The sequence below is a fragment of the Coturnix japonica genome, chromosome 6, assembly GCF_054131305.1.
Source record: "Coturnix japonica strain WE chromosome 6, WE-NBRP24, whole genome shotgun sequence".
NCBI classification, from domain to species: domain Eukaryota; kingdom Metazoa; phylum Chordata; class Aves; order Galliformes; family Phasianidae; genus Coturnix; species Coturnix japonica.
This window is the reverse complement of record NC_140668.1, coordinates 23,565,531-23,585,884: the sequence shown is the minus strand read 5'-3', so window position 1 is coordinate 23,585,884 and position 20,354 is coordinate 23,565,531. Positions and strand designations below refer to the sequence as shown.

The 20,354-nt window shown below is 49.5% G+C and overlaps 1 protein-coding gene across 7 annotated transcripts in view; it reads left to right on the top strand.

The window, feature by feature from the left end:
* The window catches only part of HYDIN (HYDIN axonemal central pair apparatus protein), a 108,217-nt gene that overhangs the window by 41,713 nt on the left and 46,150 nt on the right, over positions 1 to 20,354 (top strand). For all 7 annotated transcript variants that reach the window (XM_032447003.2, XM_085550882.1, XM_015873865.3 and 4 more), the window contains exons 10-18: positions 1,274 to 1,373; positions 4,051 to 4,169; positions 5,286 to 5,509; positions 7,964 to 8,031; positions 9,948 to 10,183; positions 11,505 to 11,605; positions 12,796 to 12,931; positions 13,794 to 13,958; positions 16,558 to 16,710. In XM_032447003.2, the coding sequence (XP_032302894.2) occupies positions 1,274 to 1,373; positions 4,051 to 4,169; positions 5,286 to 5,509; positions 7,964 to 8,031; positions 9,948 to 10,183; positions 11,505 to 11,605; positions 12,796 to 12,931; positions 13,794 to 13,958; positions 16,558 to 16,710 (1,302 nt within the window). The remainder of the gene's footprint in view (positions 1 to 1,273; positions 1,374 to 4,050; positions 4,170 to 5,285; positions 5,510 to 7,963; positions 8,032 to 9,947; positions 10,184 to 11,504; positions 11,606 to 12,795; positions 12,932 to 13,793; positions 13,959 to 16,557; positions 16,711 to 20,354) is intronic.

Here is a 20,354-nt window from a genome sequence, read left to right as displayed (position 1 = left end):
TACTCACAGTAGAGTTCCTCAAATCCCAAAGTCAGCTAAACTTGCTCAGCTAGAAAACTGCACCGTTGGTAGCAGATACATATTCATCAGGCCAATGGCTTTTTAATTTTCTTCCTTTCCTGCTTAGGTTCATTTTTTTTTGCTTATGAATTGTATTGTGCTTGCTTCCATTAACGGGAGATGTATTGCCTCTGTCAACCCTTGAGTAATAATCCAACTGCCCCCAGGTGTCCACAGGGCCAATAAGTCTGGCTGTGGTCCACAGAGCAGACTAGTTAGTACCATCAAGAACCCATCTGCTGCATTATACTGGGAGAACCTTGTCAGGTCTGGGTGGAAGGAGAGATGACCCAGGCAGGGCTGGGCTCAGTGAGAGCTTGTTCTGCCCAGCTGTAAGTAATACAAGTAAATGATGACATGGTATCAAATCTTACTTGGCTTTTCCAAACATGTTTAATGCTGGGGAAGGCACTGTAGTAGAGTGGCTTGTCTGTCATCTTCATAGAATAACTGGGGTTGAAAAGGACCAGCCCCACAGCCATGGGGATGTGGTCTAGAGTGGTCACAGGCAGGGGCTGATGGTTGGACTGGATGGTAGTAGTGGTCTTTCCAACCTTAATGATTCTAAGACGTGGCACCTGTATTTGTTCTCCTTCTTCAAGAAGACTCTACATCCTTCTCATCTTCCACTCTTTTCCATGGTGATGGGGAGGACTTCTTGGTGTTGGAAGCGATCCCCTCTGCCCTGCTGTCCCTGGGCAGGCAGTGTGCAGAGGAGCCGCTTGCAGCTGCAGCCCAATAACTCACCATGTCTCCTTAATTTCCGTGGGATCTGTCCTCTGAGCTGTGAGCACCGAGTGGATGGGAAGTGTTACAGTTATTTAATATTTATGCCTCAGGAGCGCTGGAGGCTCCCATCAGTTTCAGGCTCGTCTGGACAAAGCACTGAGGATGCCCAGCAGCCAGCAGAATCACAGCCCCGCTTTGTTGATAGAAAATAACTCTGCTCCCCGTCTCCTTCTATAAAGCTGCATTTGTCATTCCTCGCAGGGTATCACTACAGCTGACAAAATGCCTCTGTCGGGTGCCACTAAAGCTATGGGGTTGGGGACAGTTGTTTTCTTTACAGCTGATCCCAGACTCTCATCCATTTGGTTGCTGAGTGTTCACTTGCTCCCTGCTCTTTGCTGGTGTCCAGGTATGGTTCACAGTGGTTGAAACCAAGTAACGTGGTGTTTGGAGGTAACCAGCTCACTGTCTGCTTCTGTTTTAGGAGGGAGACGTCTGGCCAAATTCTTCAGCTGAAATTAATGTGATGTTTAAACCCCGAGAAGCCAGGCTCTATCAGCTGACTGTCTACTGTGACATCTCAGGTGGGGCTCCCTACCTCCAGTATTGGGGAGGGGGATACCAGCACTCTGTGCCAACCTGCTTCTGGTGCTCTGGGAAGGTGATAAAGAGGGGATGAGATATCAAGCCATGGGTTTCCCCTGATGCTGTCCCTACAAGGACAGAGAACTCCGTACCAGGACAGCTTCAGGAGACAGGCACTGTGAACATCAAGGTGCTGGGAGCAGGTGTGACCAGCCCAGGTCACCCTCCTTGCCCTTGCAGAGGTGGCAGCTTTGCTGTGCTAGCATAGGCAGGGAGTGCTTGCAGCAAGCTGCATGGTTCAGGTTACCTTGCCCATCCTCCAGGGCTCCGTATGGTGGTGGTCAAGATGTTTTCCAAGAGGGAAAAGGGAACGTTGGGTTTTTCCCCATCGAAAAGGAAGAGATGAGATGGGAGGTAGTAGTCCTCCAGTTCTAGAGGATGCAGCGACCAGCGCAGCTGCTTTGTGCCTTTCCTCTCCTTGGCCCTCTGAGCTGGCAGATACAAATGTCATGAAACAGATTTTATTTATACAGTAATTGCACAGGGTTTGCTTGGCAAATGCCACCTCCAGTAATTGCACAGGGCTTGTGTTAACAAACCATCTTCCTGCCTGCCAGCTGTGGTTGTTAGAGATGTGGAAGGGAAGGATTTACTTATAACATTGCTCCCCAGGGATGCTTCTGGCTCTGGGATCGGTGCTCTGGCGTCCATTGCTTTGCTGCAGCATCCTCAGAGGTTCCCCCCAGGGGGGCTGATCTGTGGCTGAGGGGTGGGCAAGGTGCTCCTGGATCAAGCCAGGTGTTATGGGAACAGAGCTGGGCAGAGGGTTCTGCTCTTGAAACAAGGGTCTGGCTCCTTGGAGCCCCTGGAGGGCCCATGGGAGAGCTCAGCTCTTCCACTGCCTCCCTGAAGGAGGACCTGAGGGTCATTTAAATTATGTGCCTACACACCTTCCTCGTAAAACAGAGCACTGTCAAGTCAAACTGGCAGAGTCAAGGTCTCTTGGTGCAGAGGGAATCTGAAGAAGCAACAGCTATGCCCAATGGGGGAGTCAATTAATTTTGCTTCTTGTTTCCTCTAAGAAGCGTGACTGTTGTGTATGCATTGCATGCCATCATAAGTCCCCTCAGAGCGTGGTGTGCATGTGGTTGACTCGTCCTTTGCTGGGAATGTTTGGGAGCTTGGCCCCATTGCAGCCCCATGCATGGCACAGCCCAGTCTCATGTGCCTCTGTGGGTCATGGAGCAAGCACCCAGTGGGTCAGGAGATTTGCAGAACCGATCAGCACCACACAGCCTGCAAATCTGGCAGCAAAAGAGTGGTTTGAAATTTGCTCTGGGCAAATATTTAAGCTGAGAATGAACTTTTAGTTGTTCATGCAAATAAAACTGTGGTTCTTGAGCTGCTGGAAGGAAGCACACAGAAGGGGAGGTGGTGCTCAGACACACAGATTTTGGATTGATTTACACTCAGAAGCATATTGTGTTGCAACTGATTTATGCCAAAAACGCCAAGAGTTTCACAGACGTGGGCCGTGATAGTTGGAGGAGCCAAGTCCACAATGGTGGATGCTCCCTTGCCCTGTGGTGGAGCTGTCCCACTAAGATCTGGGCTCCCATCGCATGATATTGGGTGTGGGTTTGGGACTGAGGTCAGAAAGGAGGTGCAGCTTCTCCACGCCCTTGGTACCACCTGTCCTGTGTGCTCCAGGACTTGGTTGTTGTGGTGGGAGGACCTCAGGGTGTATGTGGGCTGGGTGGAGGTAGAAAGAAGGGTTTCCTTCAGGAGAGGATGAGGGCAGTCTGCAGAAGAAGGATCACCACTGCTTGCAGTGCCCGTGGGGTACATCTCTCAGGTGCATGAATAGAAGCTTCATAGCTTCATGGATAAAAGCTCATCACTTGAACATATTTGCTGTTTCCAAAGAGCTTTGGTGGGCTCAGATGTAGAGGTTTTAATGAAGGTGAAGCCACACATGATGCCAGACGGATAAATCTCTTGGCAGCAAACACCCAATGCTGTGTCTTTCACAGTGCCTGTGAAATAGGAATCCACAGCCCTCCAATTAACATCTGAGCTGCAAAACGTAGCTCTCATCTCTACCATCAGCTGGCCTTTGGCTGTAGCCATTTGAAAGACATTGAATTCAACAAAGCTCCATAGCTCTTGCTTTTATCCAGCACACTCATCTCATGTCTGTGAGATCAAAAAGTCAGTTGTCATTCAAAAGGCTGTTCCAGGAGAGTTTTCAGGTTGTGGTGTAGTCATTGTCACATCTGGGCTCGTCTTTCCCACTGGGAATCATCTAGCATGTCGTGAATAGCTATATAGGGTGATGAGGTGCTGGCACTGCTGCCCAGAGCTGTGTGTGCCCCAGGACATGGGTAGCCCTGAACTGGTGGGGGCAGCCAGCCCAGGGCAGGGGTTGGGGCTGGGTGGGCTTTAAGGTTCCTTCCAACCTAACCATGCTGTGACCCTATGACTGTATGGTCACACAAGGAACTTGAAGGAATCCTTTAGTATGGACTTTCTCCTCCTCTTTGTGCACCTCACCTTCCATGCAGAGCAGAACGGGATGGCAGGGAGCCCCAAGCCAGCACAGGGATGGGGGCTGGAATTGATGTATCGCAGCAATAAAGGGAATCATTGCACTGAGATGGAAATTCCTCCCCCCAGGCCGTGAGACCAGGCTGCCCCTGCGCATCAAAGGGGAAGGTGAAGGGCCACGGCTGCGCTTCAGCTTTGACCAGCTGGACATCGGGAAGGTGTTTGTGGGCTCAGCCCACAACTATGAGGTGAGTGGGGGAAACCCACCTAAGATCCGCTCCCTGCAGAGAAGCTGGGAATGCTTAGTGCTGCCCACTGTGCTTCGCTTGGTGCTCTGCTGTTTCTGCAAATGAGGCCGAGGAACTTTTCCATGTATTTGGCATCCAAGCTCTTGCAAAAAAGAAATAAAGCGGAGCAACCAAAGGGAGGTAGTAAATGAGGCAATGCATCATGCCAGACGTTTTGAAAAGCGTCACTGTGGCAGGGAAGGACACACTGAGGTGTTTTCTTACCAAAATATTTTGCTCTCTATGCATTTTTAATGCTGATACCTTATTGCTTCTTGAGATATTAATTTATAATTTCCATTACTTGAGAGGAGATGAATAAGTCAATGATGTTGTTAGTCAGCGCTGTCCTAAGCAGCTGGACTGAAGATAAAGCTCAGCTCAGGGTAGGTGTGCTAAGAGTTCAGTTTAGCATTGTGCAATCTGAATACCTGAATATTTCCAGCAGCAGCTGCAAAATTAAATAGCAAAGGACATTTCTGTCTCAGTTCTCCTGGCATATTTTGTAAGGGCAGGAGGTAGGGAAAATAAATGCAAAAGGCATAGATAAGGCCCTGGAAATGGAGGGTTTCTCCCAGCAGCAATTGATAGCTTAATTTGCTGCAGGTGGGTTTGGTGGTGGAGCAGTGCAGCCCACAGGCACACGTGGGCATTTTGTGACCGGCCGTAACAGAGCTGGGGCTCAACAGGCTTTTAATTATTGTTTTTTACCTTAATGGTAAGCAATTAGATGATGGCTGTGGCTGTTCATAAAGAGGAATTCTAGAGAACGGGTGAAGTTGTTTGGCACCTCACTCCCATCCCCTCCTGACATTGATGGCTGGGCCAAGCCTGAGGGACTGACAGGCTGAAAAAAGGATAAAGAGAGCGGTTCTATGCTTCTCTATGGAACCATCACTACTTTGCATGAAGAAACCCAAAGGTGCAATTTGCTGTGGTGTGTTTCCATAGGCTTCCACTGGGCAGCAGCACGCAGCATCTTCTGCCTCTTAGCGATGCTAATTGTTGAATTAGGAAACAAGTCATCCTTTTGTATGAAGATTCCTCATGCATTTCTTTTTTTCCTCTCTGCTGCAGGTCATCTTGTTTAATAAAGGACCCATCGATGCTCTCTTCCACATGGTGCCTTCAAGCACAGCGCTGGGCTCCTGCTTTGCCTTTGTTCCCCGCGAGGGCCTGGTCCCACCGGGCGGCCTGCAGCACATCCGCATCTCCTTCTGCTCCACCATCCTGGGGCAGTTCACGGAGCAGTTAGGGGTCAACGTGCACGGCTGCCCCCAGCCCGTCACCTTGACTGTCAGGTGAGGTGGGGACTTGATGCCTTGGGGTGATCCCAGCGTCCCTGGAGGTGTTAAGGAACCTTGGTGTCGTGGTAGGTGGATGGTTGGGCTGGATGATCCAAGAGGTCTTTTCCAACCTTAAGTATTCTATGATTCTCAAAACCAGAGTGCTATATGAGCTTGTCTCAGGTGGTCCCTCCCATCGGCTGGTGGGATGTGGTGTTGCAGGCTGGAATGTTGATGCTTGGTATTGAAGAGCCTTCGGTTGGCTGTATCTCCTCAACAGCTCTTGAGAGGTACCATGCCAACCACTAGGCCAGGTAGTGAAGGGATGAAAGGAATCTGCAGCTGATTTATCAATAAGGTAGGGGAATATTGATTAAAAAGGAAAATAAAGAAGACCAAGGTTATTGCTTTGTGAGAGTGGTGAGTGGGTCTGTTGACCTCTGGTAGGGAAACAATTATGTTGGCTTTGTGTTTGGAGGGAAAGTGCTGCTTTTTTTGGAAATCAAGAGGGAACATTTTACAATCAAATAATTTATTCTCCTCTGTCCCTCCCCCCAGAATTGGTCATGAGATGTTGTTGCATAAGCAGCTTTCTCCTTGAGCAAGGGCAGGCTTTGCTTGGAAAGATGTGCTTATCACAGGTAGAATACAAGTTTATTGTCTCATACCCACTGCCCTGCTATGGCCACGTTCCTCAAGAACGTGTCAAGGCTGTCCATGGGTTTCATTTCCTACAACAGAAAGGCATTTCATTTCCCCCAAACAAATGAAATGGTTCTGGATTCTCCACTGGCATCCAGAACTTTACTCCCAGTGCCAAGTCTTTGTGGTCCCTCCCTCAGCTCGGTGCAGGTCTTGTTTCTCAGTCAAACATGGTCGCTCTTCCTTTTTTTTGATCCTTCCCCATCCTTGAACTCTTGATTCCTGGATGATGGCTCTTTTGCAGCCCATCTGACCTTACATTCCTATCTGCTGTATAATTCCCAGTGCAGTCTGTTCCTTGGAGATGGCATCTGCCTCCTAGATTCCCTTCATTTCAAAGTTCCCTCTTCAGTTCTTATCTTTCATGCTGCAGCCTCCTTTGAGGTGCCAGCTCAAGGTGCGCTTCTGCTTCAGGGGGATCTGTGACCTGGATTTAGTCCTCCATGGAGAGAATTCTCAGTTCTTGGAGGAGATCTGCCTGGTGGGACACAGGGCTGCTAAGGAAGGAACAGGGATGAGAGCTCTTGCTCTGCAGTGACCCTGCTCTTCCTATGCACGTGCATTAAATAATGCTACTGTAAAACAAAATGTGGCCAAAACCACTGCCTCCCTCTATTTCCTGCAAGCTGTACTGTTATCAGCTGTTGCCCAAGTTGCTTGGGGTTGGCTGCTTGCCTGAGCCTTCTGGGCAGCTGCTCAGGTTTAGCTTGAGCACGGGCACAGCTCACTCAGCAGGAATGGAAGCCTGGTAAGGCTTGTCCCTGGCAGCTCCCAGCATCGTCCCCAGCTGTGCCTGGCTTGGAGGTAGTTTTCCATCATCTCCTGGCATGGGCTGCGATGAGAAGCTTGTCTGTTCCAAGTGAGCTGGGCTGGCTTGAGAGGTTAGCGCTGATTATGTGAGGTACTTGGGGAGGGTTCTTCAGAAGCAGCAGGGATTTGGACCTGGAGTATTCACAGGATCTAACTCAGGTCCAAGGAATCAAGAGTTGGGTTGAAGTGCCTGAAAGTCCATTCTTTTTGATTACCTGATCAGAAGGTGCCAAAGCCATGGGGATTCTTATTTAGATGCCAACCTGAGCACTTGTTTCTTTGGTATTTAGAAAGGGTTGGGGAGAATGGGAGGCTGGGTATGGAGGAAGGTCCCTCCTGTTGAGCTCATGTGCAACAGGGGCACAATGGCAGTCCTGTGGATAAAACTAGAAAGCACCTTTCACTACAATTTAATTAAAAGACAGCAAGAATTGATTGGCTCCAGCCATGACATAAATGAATGGATGCAGTGCAGCTCCAGATGCTGATTTTGAGGAAAGGATGTTCATCTATCTAGTCCATGGAAGCACCAGTGAGAAGTAGGAAGAAGGTGGGACGTGAGGTTACAATAGTGATTCCACGTCATTAGTGTGGACACCTCTGAGCTCTTGTGGTATAGATGGGGCAAACAGAGGCACAGAGCCATCACTTGTTCAGGGTTGTTACCAGGTCAGATGATGGTTCTTCTTTGGCTGCCTCCTGTCCACCCAGGTCATGGAATCATAGAATGATTTGGGTTGGAACGGACTCTTAAAGGCCATCTGGGCCCACTCCCTGCAACAAACAGGGACACCCACAGCTCCTCCAGCTGCTCAGAGCCCCATCCAGCCTCACCTTAGGTGTCTGCAGGGAGCTCCCACCACGGATGCCATACCAAACACAGGGGTGATGAGAACCAGACCCCTTGCCCTTCTCTTTAACCAACCAATGCTCTCTGCCTGTTCTTTGTCCCCACAGAGGCTGCGTCATTGGACCAACCTTCCACTTTGATGTACCTTCCCTCCACTTTGGTGACGTCTCCTTTGGTGAGTGCACCCTGGGTTTCATTTGCCAGCCTGTGTGTTGCAAGCTAACACAAGCGTTGTGCTGTTAATGTTACACACGTGGTCATTCGGAAAAGCTTCTGAGAGGAAGCATGGGTGCACTGTTGTGTTTTAACTCAAAGCTCCCAGTCTTGAGCAGCAGAATGGACACAAAGGTCTGAGTGCTGGGATTGCCCAGGAGGTGGGAGCTGGGACCTCGTGCCATCTCTTCCCTATCACTTTCATGGGAGAAATCAGTGCACTGTGAGGGCACCCTGCTGTCCTTGTGGTCCCACATCACCCAGTGTTCCCAGAGATGGAGCTCCTGCCTCTCTGCTGGCACAGCTCCTGCCTGAGCATCCGCAGCTCCCATTGAAATGCAGATTCTGACTCTGCGGCTCAACCTCACAGAAGGCTTTTTACGGAGAGAATCTAAAGTTTAAATGTGAAATCAATTGTGCATTGATTGAAGGGCCATTATCATTCTGTGCCCAGGATGCCACTGTTTGGTTTTTTTGGGTGTTTTTTTTTTCCTCATGGACTCTTTAAGGAAACTCATTATGTTTTCTGAGCTGCTTCCTCCTCTCCTCGCATCACCATCTCTCACTTTATTTCCTTTGGAGCAAATAAAACAAGAAACGCACCCGGCAGAAATATGGTTATGTAATACAGGGTTCATCCTATGTAATCAGAGTTTATTAATGCGGTGTTTCCAGCTGAAGAAGGCAGCATTTCTGTTTCTTGCTGCTTCTAACCGCACTGCGTCTAGTGGCTCTGGGTCCTGGGCAGTCTGTGTTTGTCCCTTTTGCACCCCTCCTTGCTTCTGGAGGTGGGCAGTGCTAATAGACACGCACTCTGCTCTCCCTCCTTTTGGTCTTCCTTCCCTGCCTGGACTCTGCTCCATCATGGACAGGCAGCGCTAAGCTGCTGATGTAAACCTTCACAGGTTGCAATCAAAGCCTGCGTGGATGCCGTGTCCTCATTTGTTAGCTGAGGCAAAACAAACTGCCTGCTCAGTTTTTAAGCATCAAACTTGAAAGCAGGCTGAGGGTTGTCATGTGTTCATTCTGCTTGCCCCAGAATAGGAGGTGCTTTCATGGGAGCTCCTGCTCCAGATGCATGCAGGTGTCCTGGAAGACCTGCGCTGCCTTTTCCAGCCCTATATGAATGCAGCTCAGTCCAAAGTTGCTGCTGTCAGGTGCTGAACCTGCTCTCTGGGGGCTGATCTTAGTCCATATAGATAATCCAGTTGTGATGGGATCAGCAGTAGAAATGAAAGGTCTGATGATGCAGCTGAGCTAGCACGCCTAGCTGCTATGCCAACTGCCACTAACCTCAGCTGCTAACAGAAAGGGAACACTGCAGGAGTGTTGGTGTTTGCAGTGTTTAGCTACAGGAACCTTGCTTCTGTCCTTGAGACTGCAGAGCGCAGCCTATGCACTGAGCGCATTATAAATGCAGGAGCTGCAATAGGTGGCAGTGTGACAGCACGGGCACAACCACGTGGAGGAAGGCATAGTTTGCAGTGAGAAGCTGGAATGCTGCTTTGCAGAGTGCTGTGGGCCCTAGTTTAATCCTTTCTTTTCCTTTACACATTTTCTTTATTTTTACTGAGGGTGTTCCTCAATGTCAGCGTTGCTGCTTTGATGGGTTGGAGGTGGTGGGGTGTTTGCATGGGTTGAAGATAACATTCAGCCTGAGATGTGGAATCTCATTGCTTGACTTTGCAAGAATAAATAACTCAGTCTGTGTGGATGCACGCACATAAATGAGAAGCAATGGACGCTGTTTAAGGATAGGGGTAGGGCTCCTTGCAGTTAGAGAAGGAGAAGCCTGTGGTGATGGGCAGCCTGATTTCAAGCCCAGGCTTTTCTAGCAGGAATCGAGATGTAACTGAGCATAAATTCATACTTTCATAGGCTTTCCTCACACCTTGTCGTGCCGCCTCAGTAACACCTCCTTGGTGCCCATGACATTCAGCCTCCGCATTCCTGGGGACGGCTCTGGGCCCCCCAGCGTGAGCAGCTCTACCCAGGTGTTGGACAACACTCTTCTGTCCTGGAAGATGGGGCTTCCAGCTCACCCCAAGCCCACCGAATTCACCGTGATGCCCTCCAGAGGGACCATCCGTGCCCAGGGGACGCAGGATGTGCAGGTGTGGAGCATGCTACCACGAGAGGGTTTAGCACAGCTGTTGTTAGAATCATGGGGTGGCCGTGGTTGGAAGGGACCTCAAAGCCCACCCAGTTCTCTGGGCTGGGTGCCCCCACCAGCTCAGGCCTTGGGATACCTCCAGAGATGTAACTCTCCGAGCTACATGGAAGGCAGCAGTGAGGTCTTCCTCAAAGCCTTCTCTTCTCCAAACTCAACAAGCACAACTCCCTCAGCCTGTCTTCATTGGAGAAGCCCTCCAGCCTCTGAGCATTTCCCCAGCCCTCCAAAGGACCCGCTCCAGCAGCTCCTTCTTGAGAGCTCCTTAGGGCCATTTCTTTGATTTACACTGGGCTGTTTACGATGGCTGTTAGAGAGATGTCATTGCATAAAAGTTTGCTGTTCTTCTTAGTGTTGTTTCTAATCCCCTGCCAAGCAGGAGCTGCACTGACTGCAGTGATCTCTTATGGGGACAGGAAAAGCTGGGGCAGCTACAGGCTGTGCAGCACCTGCTGGGTCATACTTTGCCCTTGTAAAGCTGCACTCCATCTGTTCAAGCCAGCAGATTTCCCCTGGATTTTTTTCTATGGTAGACAAGGTTTAAAATTAAGGGTCTGATTTTTGTACAGTGTTGTACTGTAGTTAGTCTGTGCTTTAACTTGGTTTGCACAAGCCTTGGTAGCTTTGAGGTGCATTTAACAACTTAGCCATCATCATCAGATTTGTGTTAGTCTTTTGTACGTAGGTCATCATAAAATTATGCCCAAATTCTCCCTTACAATGGGATGGAGGACCCTGTGCCCAATGGCATGTCTCACTCCCTGAGCCTGTCTGGGATTAGTTGTCCTGTGTGTTATCCCTGACTGTCTGTCCTGACCTGTGGGTTGCTAAAACATGGATCACCATAAAGAGAGCTCCTTGGGACTGGACCTTTGTTGTCCTCAGATTCTGGTCCCTTGCCCATTTGGTCCCCAATGGGACATACCTGGATTGGGAGCATCCACAGCTCCTTATGAGTTTTGACATCTGAGGCTGGCGGAGCATCCATCAGCAAGGTTCTGTCCCACCCATCGATCCCTGGTGATACAGCTTGTATCACACACAGACAAGGGTCTTTGGGAGTGATGAAGTGTTGGATGTTGTGAATGCTTTGTCCCTGGAGGTGTTCAAGAGCAGGTTGGATGGGGCCCTGGGCAGTCTGGATTAGTACCTGATCTGGAGGTGGGTGGCCCTGCCTCTGTAGCAAGGGGGCTGGAACTTGTTGGTCCCTGGGGTCCTTTCCAACCCAAGCTGTGATATGATTCTGTGTTAATCCCTTCTGCCAGGTCACCCTGTGCTCCAACACAGTGAAACAGTATGAGATGGCGCTGGTGGTGGATGTGGACGGCGTTGGCACTGAGGTGCTGGCACTTCTCCTTACAGCCAGGTATCAGGACTTCCCTTGCAGCTCATCTTCTGTCCTGGGGTTTCCACCACCAACGTGCTGTTGGGTCGAGCTCCAAACAAGAAGCAAAAGTTAATGAGCTTGTTCTGCCCAGCTGGAGCTAAATCAGCTGTGAGAACAGCAGGCTTTCAAAGCATTTTGTATGGAAAAGCACCTGTGCTCAACAGACAGTGCCCTGAGTGTTTCTCTAAGGGAAACAGTAATTATAGTTATCATTGGCTTGGTCTGTGGCTCATTGAGGAGCATTTCCAAAGAGTCATTTTCCTGCAAGGGGAGGGTGGGCTTGTGCTGAGTGGTGTCCTATAGGCATCACTTGGGACCTGCTGCTGGCTGGTGTCTGCTCTGGGTCATGAAGGCATAATAAAATGGGGAAGGGCTCATGGCAGAATTGGTGAGCAGAAGATAAGGGCAAGATGGGAGGGGGAAGAGGAAAGTAGTTTCTGATGTGAAGGGGAGAGCTCAGATTTCTCTGTTCTCCTGTTCTGACCAGGCTCTGAGCACCGATGGAGCTGTGGGTGCCCCTGTCCATTGCAGGGGAGTTGGGCCAGGTGGCCTTTAAGGGTCCCCTTCCAACTCAAACCATTCTGTGTTTAGAGCCAAAAGTTATCCTTGCCCCAGCCAAATTCAGTCATGGTGTACTGTGCTAGATGTTGGCTGAATTACAACAGGAATGTAGCTAATCCTGGATATCTCATTAATTGAATGTACTCAGCAGCCATAATGATGTTATCTTGATAAACCATTGGCATTTTAGGATGATGCCCATGCAAATGGCCAGGTAGGTTTGTGGTATTTTTGAGGCTGTGGGTCAGAAATGCTCCCTCCATGCTTTGATCTCTCATCAACCTCTCCCCCCTCCTGTAAAATGTGTGCAAATGGGAATAGAATGGGTAGTTACAAGCCCATGAAGCGAAGGGGCAAGGCAACTGCAGAAGCTGGGGAAGGGCACAAAGTGGGATTGCTCCTGTCTTTGGTGGCCTCGACATGCAGACAAACTTGGGGTCAAGGGAGACCATGGTATAGAAGGAGAGGGAGTTGTTTTTCACCCAAGTGCATGTTATGGGTGTTATGTGCCACATGTCATCGTTAGTGTCCTGAGCAGGAGGTGCCCCCAAGGACTCAGTGAATAAACCAGTGTGTCCCTAACTCTTCTCTGTCCATCTCTTTCCTAGATGTGTGGTTCCCCACCTGCGGTTGCTCAGGTCTGTGTTGCCCTTTGGGTTCTGCTTCCTACAGCACCCCTACCAGCGGCCACTGACCCTGGTGAACGACAGTGACGTTCCTGGCTGCTACGGACTCCTGCCCCAGGTCTGTTTCTGCTCCTTCTCTTCCCAAACCCTCCTTAGGGTGCTCCAATCCCCGCTTTGTCCCTTTCTGCTTTCTCCTTTGGGTGTTCTTTAAGCTCCTTGGCTCAATGACCCAAGCATGTCAGGGTGGAAGCTAGTCACAAGTGGTGTCCCTCAGGGGACAGCCTTGGTCCCACTGGTCTTGGGACCGGTGCATTTCAGCATCTTCATCAATGACAGATGATGGCATCGAGTGCACCCTCAGCAAGTTTGCAGATGACACCAAGCTGAGCAGTGCAGTCAATACACTGGAGGGAAGGGAAGCCATCCAGGGGGACCTGGGGGCCTGTGAAAACCTAATGAGGTTCAACAAGGCCAAGTGCAGGGTGCTAAGATGATCAGAGGGCTGGAGTATCTCTCCTATTAGGAAAGGCAGAGGGAACTGGGCTTGTTTAGCCTAGAGAAGAGAAGGCTCTGGAGAGACCTCATGGCGGCTCTCCAATATTTGAAGGGAGTGTTTAAATCCCCTTGGGGGGAATGGCTGTTTACGAGGGTGGGTAGTGATAGGACAAAAGGAAATAGATTTAAACTGAGACAGGGGAGGTTTAGGTCGGGTATTATGAGGAAGTTTTTTACCCAGAGGGTGGTGTCGCACTGGAACAGGCTGCCCAAGGAGGCTGTGGATGCCCCATCCCTGCAGGCATTCAAGGCCAGGCTGGATGTGGCTCTGGGCAGCCTGGGCTGCTGGTTGGTGACCCTGCACATAGCAGGGGGGCTGGAACTGGATGAGCACTGTGGGCCTTTTCAACCCAGGCCATTCTGTGGTTCTGTGACTCTATGAAATATCCCACCAAAATGGTTAGAAGCCATTTGTCCCACCTTAGGAGCCCCAGGAGGGTGCTGCTGTGCTGTACTACAGCCCAGCACCATGCGGGATCATCCAGCCCCACAGCTCGGTGGAGGTGCCAGTGACACTGCGGGCCCAGGTGACAGGCAAGCAACTGACGGCGGCTTTGGTTGCAGTGTTTGGGAGAGAGGAATTCCCACTGGTGAGTCCCAGAAGTTCCCTTTGCGTGGCTCAGTTTGGTGGGGTGGGCGGAGGATCTCCATGAGTGAACGAGTGATGATGACTGGGGTGGCAGGGAACCCAAATCTTGCTTTGCTGGGCACTCATTGGCTGCGGGTGGTGTTGAAATCAGCACAGCAGCCTGGGATGGGGTGAGCGTGGGCATGGGCCAGATGCTGCCATATGTCTGGAAGTGTTTGTTTGTCCTGGGAGCGTAGGAGGTGACAGGAGCTCCGCAGTGCACCAGGCTGTGTCCCCAGAGATGGTGCATTTATAGGAAGCAATGCAGGAAAAGTGAGATGGATGTGCTTGTATGCCTTCTGCTGTAGCTCAGGCCCAAAGGAGCACAGGAATGGTGCAGCTACTTTCCCAAGCAAAGCACTGATGCGGTCCCAAGTGTTTCTGATAACCCTCCTCCACCTTTCCACTGTGAAAGTCATTGCTCCAGACTCAAATGTGGGCAGGTTTTGCCACATAGAACTGATGGTGAGCACGGAATGAAGGGTTTATGGTATTGCTCATGGCATCAGTACTCCTCACATCTGGAGCACGGAGGGGCATTTTCCTACCAAGTTTGGGAATGGATGCGGCAAACTATTCCTGCACTAAAACATCCTAAAATCTGTTGCTTGTAGTCACGCATATGCAAGAGCAATAATGAAATACAGGCAAAAAAAGTCTTGCATAGTGTCCTGGCTTCATCTAGCTGAGATCTAGAACAAATTTAGCTAATTAAACTTTAATTTAAAACGATATTAACTTTGAAGCAGCTCCACTAAAATGTCTTGTCATCCCTCTGAGCATGAAGTAGGATGTCAGAGGGTTGCTGGGAACCTTAAGCTTTCTGTAACGTGAAGGAAGGTTGACATTTTGAAAGCTGTTCGAGGGATTTAAGCTCTCATTAAAATGAATGGAAGTGATGCTGCTAAATCCCCTGTATGCCGCTGAACGTCTCAACCCGGGCATTTGTGGCTCTGAGTGTAAACCAGTCAACAGGAAGGCCAGGCAGTGCGGGAAGGCAGATTTTGCAGCAAAACCTGACATTTGGCAGAACGTTTTCTTGTAAATATAAGGCACGTTCCCCTAAAAGATGAGAGTTTCTCCCTGTTAGAACAGCCCAGTGGTTCTGCTGTTAGCTTTTAACTGCAGTGTTCTTGCAGAGCTTTTACCCTCGGGTTAATAGTTTGTTTCAACCCTTACCTTCACTGTTAAATTCTTTGTTTGGAGATAGATTTGTTGTTCTTTTGCCCAAACTGTGAGAATTTCAGCTGGAGAGCCCCTCGCTGACCCTAAAGCAATGATTGGCACAACTCTGAACTCATGTGCCCATTAAGTTAGTCAGTATTGTGCAGCATTTACGCTCCACTTGTTGAATAAGAAGTGAGTTTCTTGCATTCAGTCTGTGTTCTCTCATTTTCTGTTCAACTGCCCTACAGTGTGAGTGTTGATTCAACGTTCCGTACTGTGACTTGGGCTGGAAGGGATCTTGAAGATCACCAGGTTCCATTTCTCTGCATACATGGTGGCCCATCCCAGCCCAGTGGACCGTATGATACAAATCCAACCTCAGTAGAGCAACTGCAGCGTGCTCCCACAAAACCAAATAGGAACTTGCTGTTGTCATCTTGGTTCCAACAGCAGAAGGCATGACTCAAGTCTTTATAGCCTTAGGAGGAACCTCGGACAGCTCCCTCTGCCTGTGTCATGGGTGCTTCCAACTCTACTGAACTGGGATGTCTTTTCCAAGACATCTATGGATGAAGGGTGTTTATTAATATGAGCCCCCTGTTGGTGAGGAAGTATCATGACTGCACACACTCTAATTGGAGCTAAACAGGTTTCCAGCTCCTCCTTCCTCAAGCAGCCCCTGGTTTTGAGGTGCAGCCTCCGTGCATGATTTCTGGTTCTTATTGCACACAGTCACGTCCTATCAAGAGGAGAGCACTGGCTGAGGTGGAGGAGTGGTTCTGACAGCTGTCAATGCCATTTCCCTCTGTCAGACATTATTAAAGGTTTTACGTTATGGGGTTTTTTATTTGTGGCTGAATTCCTCTCTGTGCCTTCTGGTGAATCACACAGCATCTTGTCAGAGTGGGAGCTTTGTGCATTTGAGTCTTGTTGGGGTCTTTGGGACGGGTAAAAGTCAGCAAGACTGGGTAAATTCTCATTGTTTTAATGATGTGAGAAGGCAGACTGGTAAAGGGATCTGCAGCCTGTACCAGTTCTGCAAGAGCAAAACTGTCAGGTGACAGACTGGCAAAGGAGAGAAATACTGAATGATGTAACTGATAATTAACGACTGCTATTCCCACAGCACCAGGAGTAAACATAAATACAATTCAAAGGCCAGTGTGAACAAGTAGAGAGAAGCTGGGGTTCTTCTCCTTAGTAAAGGTCTCTTCTGTCTTTCAGTTGGGACCACCCCAAATCCTACACTTGCTCCAGGTCTTTTGTGTTGTTACAACGTGAAAAGCTTCAAGCAGCCATAACACTCCCTCAGCCTAGTAGCACTCTAAGTACTGTCTCATCTTTTTAACCTTTCTTTCTCTGCTGGGGTCTTTTCTACATGCTTCCTGGAGCAGCAAGTCTATTTAGAGAACACTGGAGAAGGCCCAGTTGTCTACGCACAACCAAGTAAGCTAAATTTCGGCCGGATCCCAGTTCTTCAAGATGCTTCCCAAACTTTGCACCTCTCCAACCAGGCTTTCATCCCTGCATCATTCTGGACAGAGATGGTAAGTGTTTGCGGGGCTGTATTCCAGCTATTGTGACTGATCTATAGCAGCCTGGGACTTGATCTTACATATACAGTATTTCCACATCATCATCTCAAAGAGAAAGCGAAGCATTCTGTGACCTCAGATGGCTGGTGCTGGTTTATAAATATCTTTTTTTTTGGAGGGTTTTGCAAGCTGTTTTGTTATAGCTTGCACCTGTGGCTGCGATCCCATTGCAATTCCTTCCTTCCTTGTGCAGCTGTACTCTGTGGGGTTTGCAGGGGGTATCTGCCACTCAGTGCCTTAATTTATGGGGCTGGGTGATAAATCCACCAGCCCCGTGTTCTCCAGGATGCCAAGGCTGCTGTTTCAATCTCCTGCTGGCACACTGCACAGGGCAGCTCCTTTCCCTGCCTTCCATCTGATGGCTCATCTTGAAGCTGTGGCTGCTGGAAGTGAAGCTTATAGATCACAGACCCCACTCAAAGGGGTGAGCTACTGATTGAAAGCTTCACATCAGTGTTACAGGACTGGCAGCTTAACAAACAATGAGATTAAATCAAGGAGAAGTGACAAGGAAGGCATAAGGCAAGTGTCTTGTTCAGAATAGGAGAAGGAAGTGCTGTAACGGAGATGGCTGTGTTGCCCACTTGGTGGTACCCATTGTGTGCAAATCACTGTTCTTGTTGAGTCATGCTTTCTTCTTGATTTATGGGTGAAAAGAGCAAGCTGAGATGTAGATGAACTACATCCCTGCTTTGGGGTCTGCTTTGGAGTCAGCCAGGAGAGAGGCAAGACAGGCTGGAACTGAAAGAAAGATCTCCAAATCTTTGCATCGAGGTGGAGAACTCTGTTGACTTTCTATCTTAATTTCAGCAGGAATGGAATTGTTTTCTTCAGAGTGTTTGGTATGATGTCATGTTTTGGGTCTAGGGGAAGAACAGTGTTGATAATACAATGTTGAATGTTTCTGGTTGCTGCTAAGCAGTGCTGTACAGAGCCAAGGCCATTCACAGTGAAGGGCCCAAGGAGCTCTGAGGGAGTTGGGACAGTTGACTTAAAACTGGCCAAGGGGATATTGCATACCATATGGCGTTGTGCAGAATGAGCTTTGAAGAGGGTGGGAGTCTTTCTTTCGCTGCACAGGAGGCTTAGCTGGGCACTGGGGCTTGGATTTTGGTCTTAGCAAAGCTGGGGGGACCATTTCCATGTAGCAGACCATGCCTCAAAATGTGGCGTCAGCCACAAATATGAGCTATGGCCAGGAACTTGCAGCCTTGTGCTGGCAGTGGGTTGCACCATGGTCTCCTGAGGATGGCAGAAAAGCTGTGTCCTCCTCAGGGTGTGGGTTGCAGAGAAGGGGCAGGAAGGGTTTGGAGGAGACTTTGGGAAAGGCATCTGAAGCCTGGCCATAGGGAAGAGTGTTTACTGCATCAGTATCTTACATGAATTCATGCCCTCTCAAAATTGCTGTGTTTCAGTAAACAAAGAAACTGCCGTTCTATTCATCTAGGGCAACTTAACTCACAGTTTTCTGCTGCTCTCATTGGCCAACCAAATTAAAGAAGTGGAGAAGTCTTCAAGGCAATTACGCTCCTACAAGCAAGAGTGACTCAGCTGCGTGCTTTTCCCAGAGGACAGTGAAAGGGGTTGGTTATTAAATGTTCTGCTTGGCAGCCAGCAGCCAGGCTGCGGCTGTGTCCTGCGTGGTGAGCCCCAAGGCTGAGTGCTGGTGGGGCGAGCTGGGACAGGGGAGGCAGATGGAGGCAGGCAGCTGAACCAACCGTGACAAATTAGGCTCTGTAGTCAGTGGCAGCAAGTCCCACAAATCAGTTTTGATTACTCTTTTAAATTTATTGTAGAATATCCCCTTGGTGGTGCATTGGGTCTGAAGCTGGACCCAAGTAGTCCCACCTGCCATCTCTTTGCTGCCCTTTGTGGAGTTGGTGCAATGCTGGAGGACTTGTGGTTGCTGAGGGTTTTTCCTGGTGTTTCTGCTGGGAAGATGGGGTTGCTGTGGTGCCAGGAGCCTGGCTGCCCATGGGAATTGGCTGCCCCATCAGTTCCTGGGCATCAGACATCTCCAAGCAGTTAGAACCCACATAGAATAGAAGGCCAATTCCAGCCCACTCCCACCATGCCTACTAACCGTGACCCTCAGTGCCACATCTCTGTGGTTCTTGGGCACCTCCAGGGATGGGCACTCCACCACTTCCCTGTTCCAGTGTCTGACCAGATCTTCGCAGTCAACAGTGACTATTCTGCAGCATCACAGCTCTGCCTGGCAGAGATCCCGGGTAAAAAGCATCAGCCTGTCCCTGCTCAGTTGACTTGCCTTAGAGAAATGCTGCTTGGGGAGGAGGACAGCTGCATTCTGACTATTGAGTTCTGCTTCCCCTTGGACTTGTGCATGGCCAGAAGGACCAGAACCCTTAATTAACTGGCTGTGATTAGTGTGGTGGCTCCCCTGTCGTTCCTTGAGAGCTGTCATCCATCTCCCATACTTGCTGGTGCTCATTACAGACAGATTTTGGCAGCTCTTACTCTCAATGGAAGTCTGTCCTGTGAGGAGCTAATGATCTCAGTGCTAAGCTTCTTGATTATAAATGATTGATCCCAACCCTTGCTTAGCATTCAGGAACTCTGATGTCCAATAATGCAAGCTCCTACAGGGACAAAAATAGCCACTGTCTTTGTCTATTCAGTGCATTACAGCAATTGCATTGTTTCCCAGAGCACTTAGGGAAAAGCAAGAAGCAGGGATGTTCTCAGTGAGAAGTCAGACCTTAGACTGGGGAGTTCGTATAGATGGGACCACTCACTTCCAGCTCTGAGAGATTTGGAGTTCCAAGGGATTTCTGCTCCATGGGGGAAATTTGGATGGTGCAGGCAGGAGCTGTCCTACAAACCCACATGGAGGTGTCCCAGCACAACCTGTTGGTCCTGGTGGGTCTCCTGCTGGGTGCTGCCCTTCACATCCAAGCCCTAATGCAGGAACAAAGGCATCCTGCATATCCTCCTCCCCCTGAGGAGCACAGTGGGTTTGCACTGGGAATTCAGAGCCTGTCTCCATCCAGACAGCCTATCACTATTTCTCAGCAAGAGTTTCTTGGACGCAAATTGCTGCCAGGCTTTGATGAATGAGCTTTGTCATGTAGCAAACTTGCAGATTCACCTCTGGAGCAGAGCTATCAGGTCTCCTTTTCAAGTGAGGTACCCTATGTCAGCACAAATCAGAGGAAAAGCTGTACTTTAATGTCAATGAAGATCTCACACCCGCTGGTTGGTTTGGACGTGTTCTCTGGCTGGTGGAAGCACAGTAGCAAGGGGGGTGGGGGCAGGAAGGGGGTTCGTGGTGTCACCCACATGAGGCTGAAACAGGTTGCACAGAGAAGCTATGGGTGCCCCATCCCTGGAGACATTCAAGGCCAGATTGTTTGGCGTCCCTTGGACTGTTCAAAATTGGGTCAGTGAAGGGGATCCTCTTACCAGAGAGGTAAAATCCAAGTTGCACAAACCTCTGCATAATTGGTGTTTCTAGACAGCACAGCTTAGATTTTGTGAAATTTACTGTGTCTTTTACTCCTGTACCTTCAGCCTTCCCTTTCCCTGCACACAAATCTCTGTTGCTCCCACCCTGAGTTGATCCTGCTCCTCTTGCA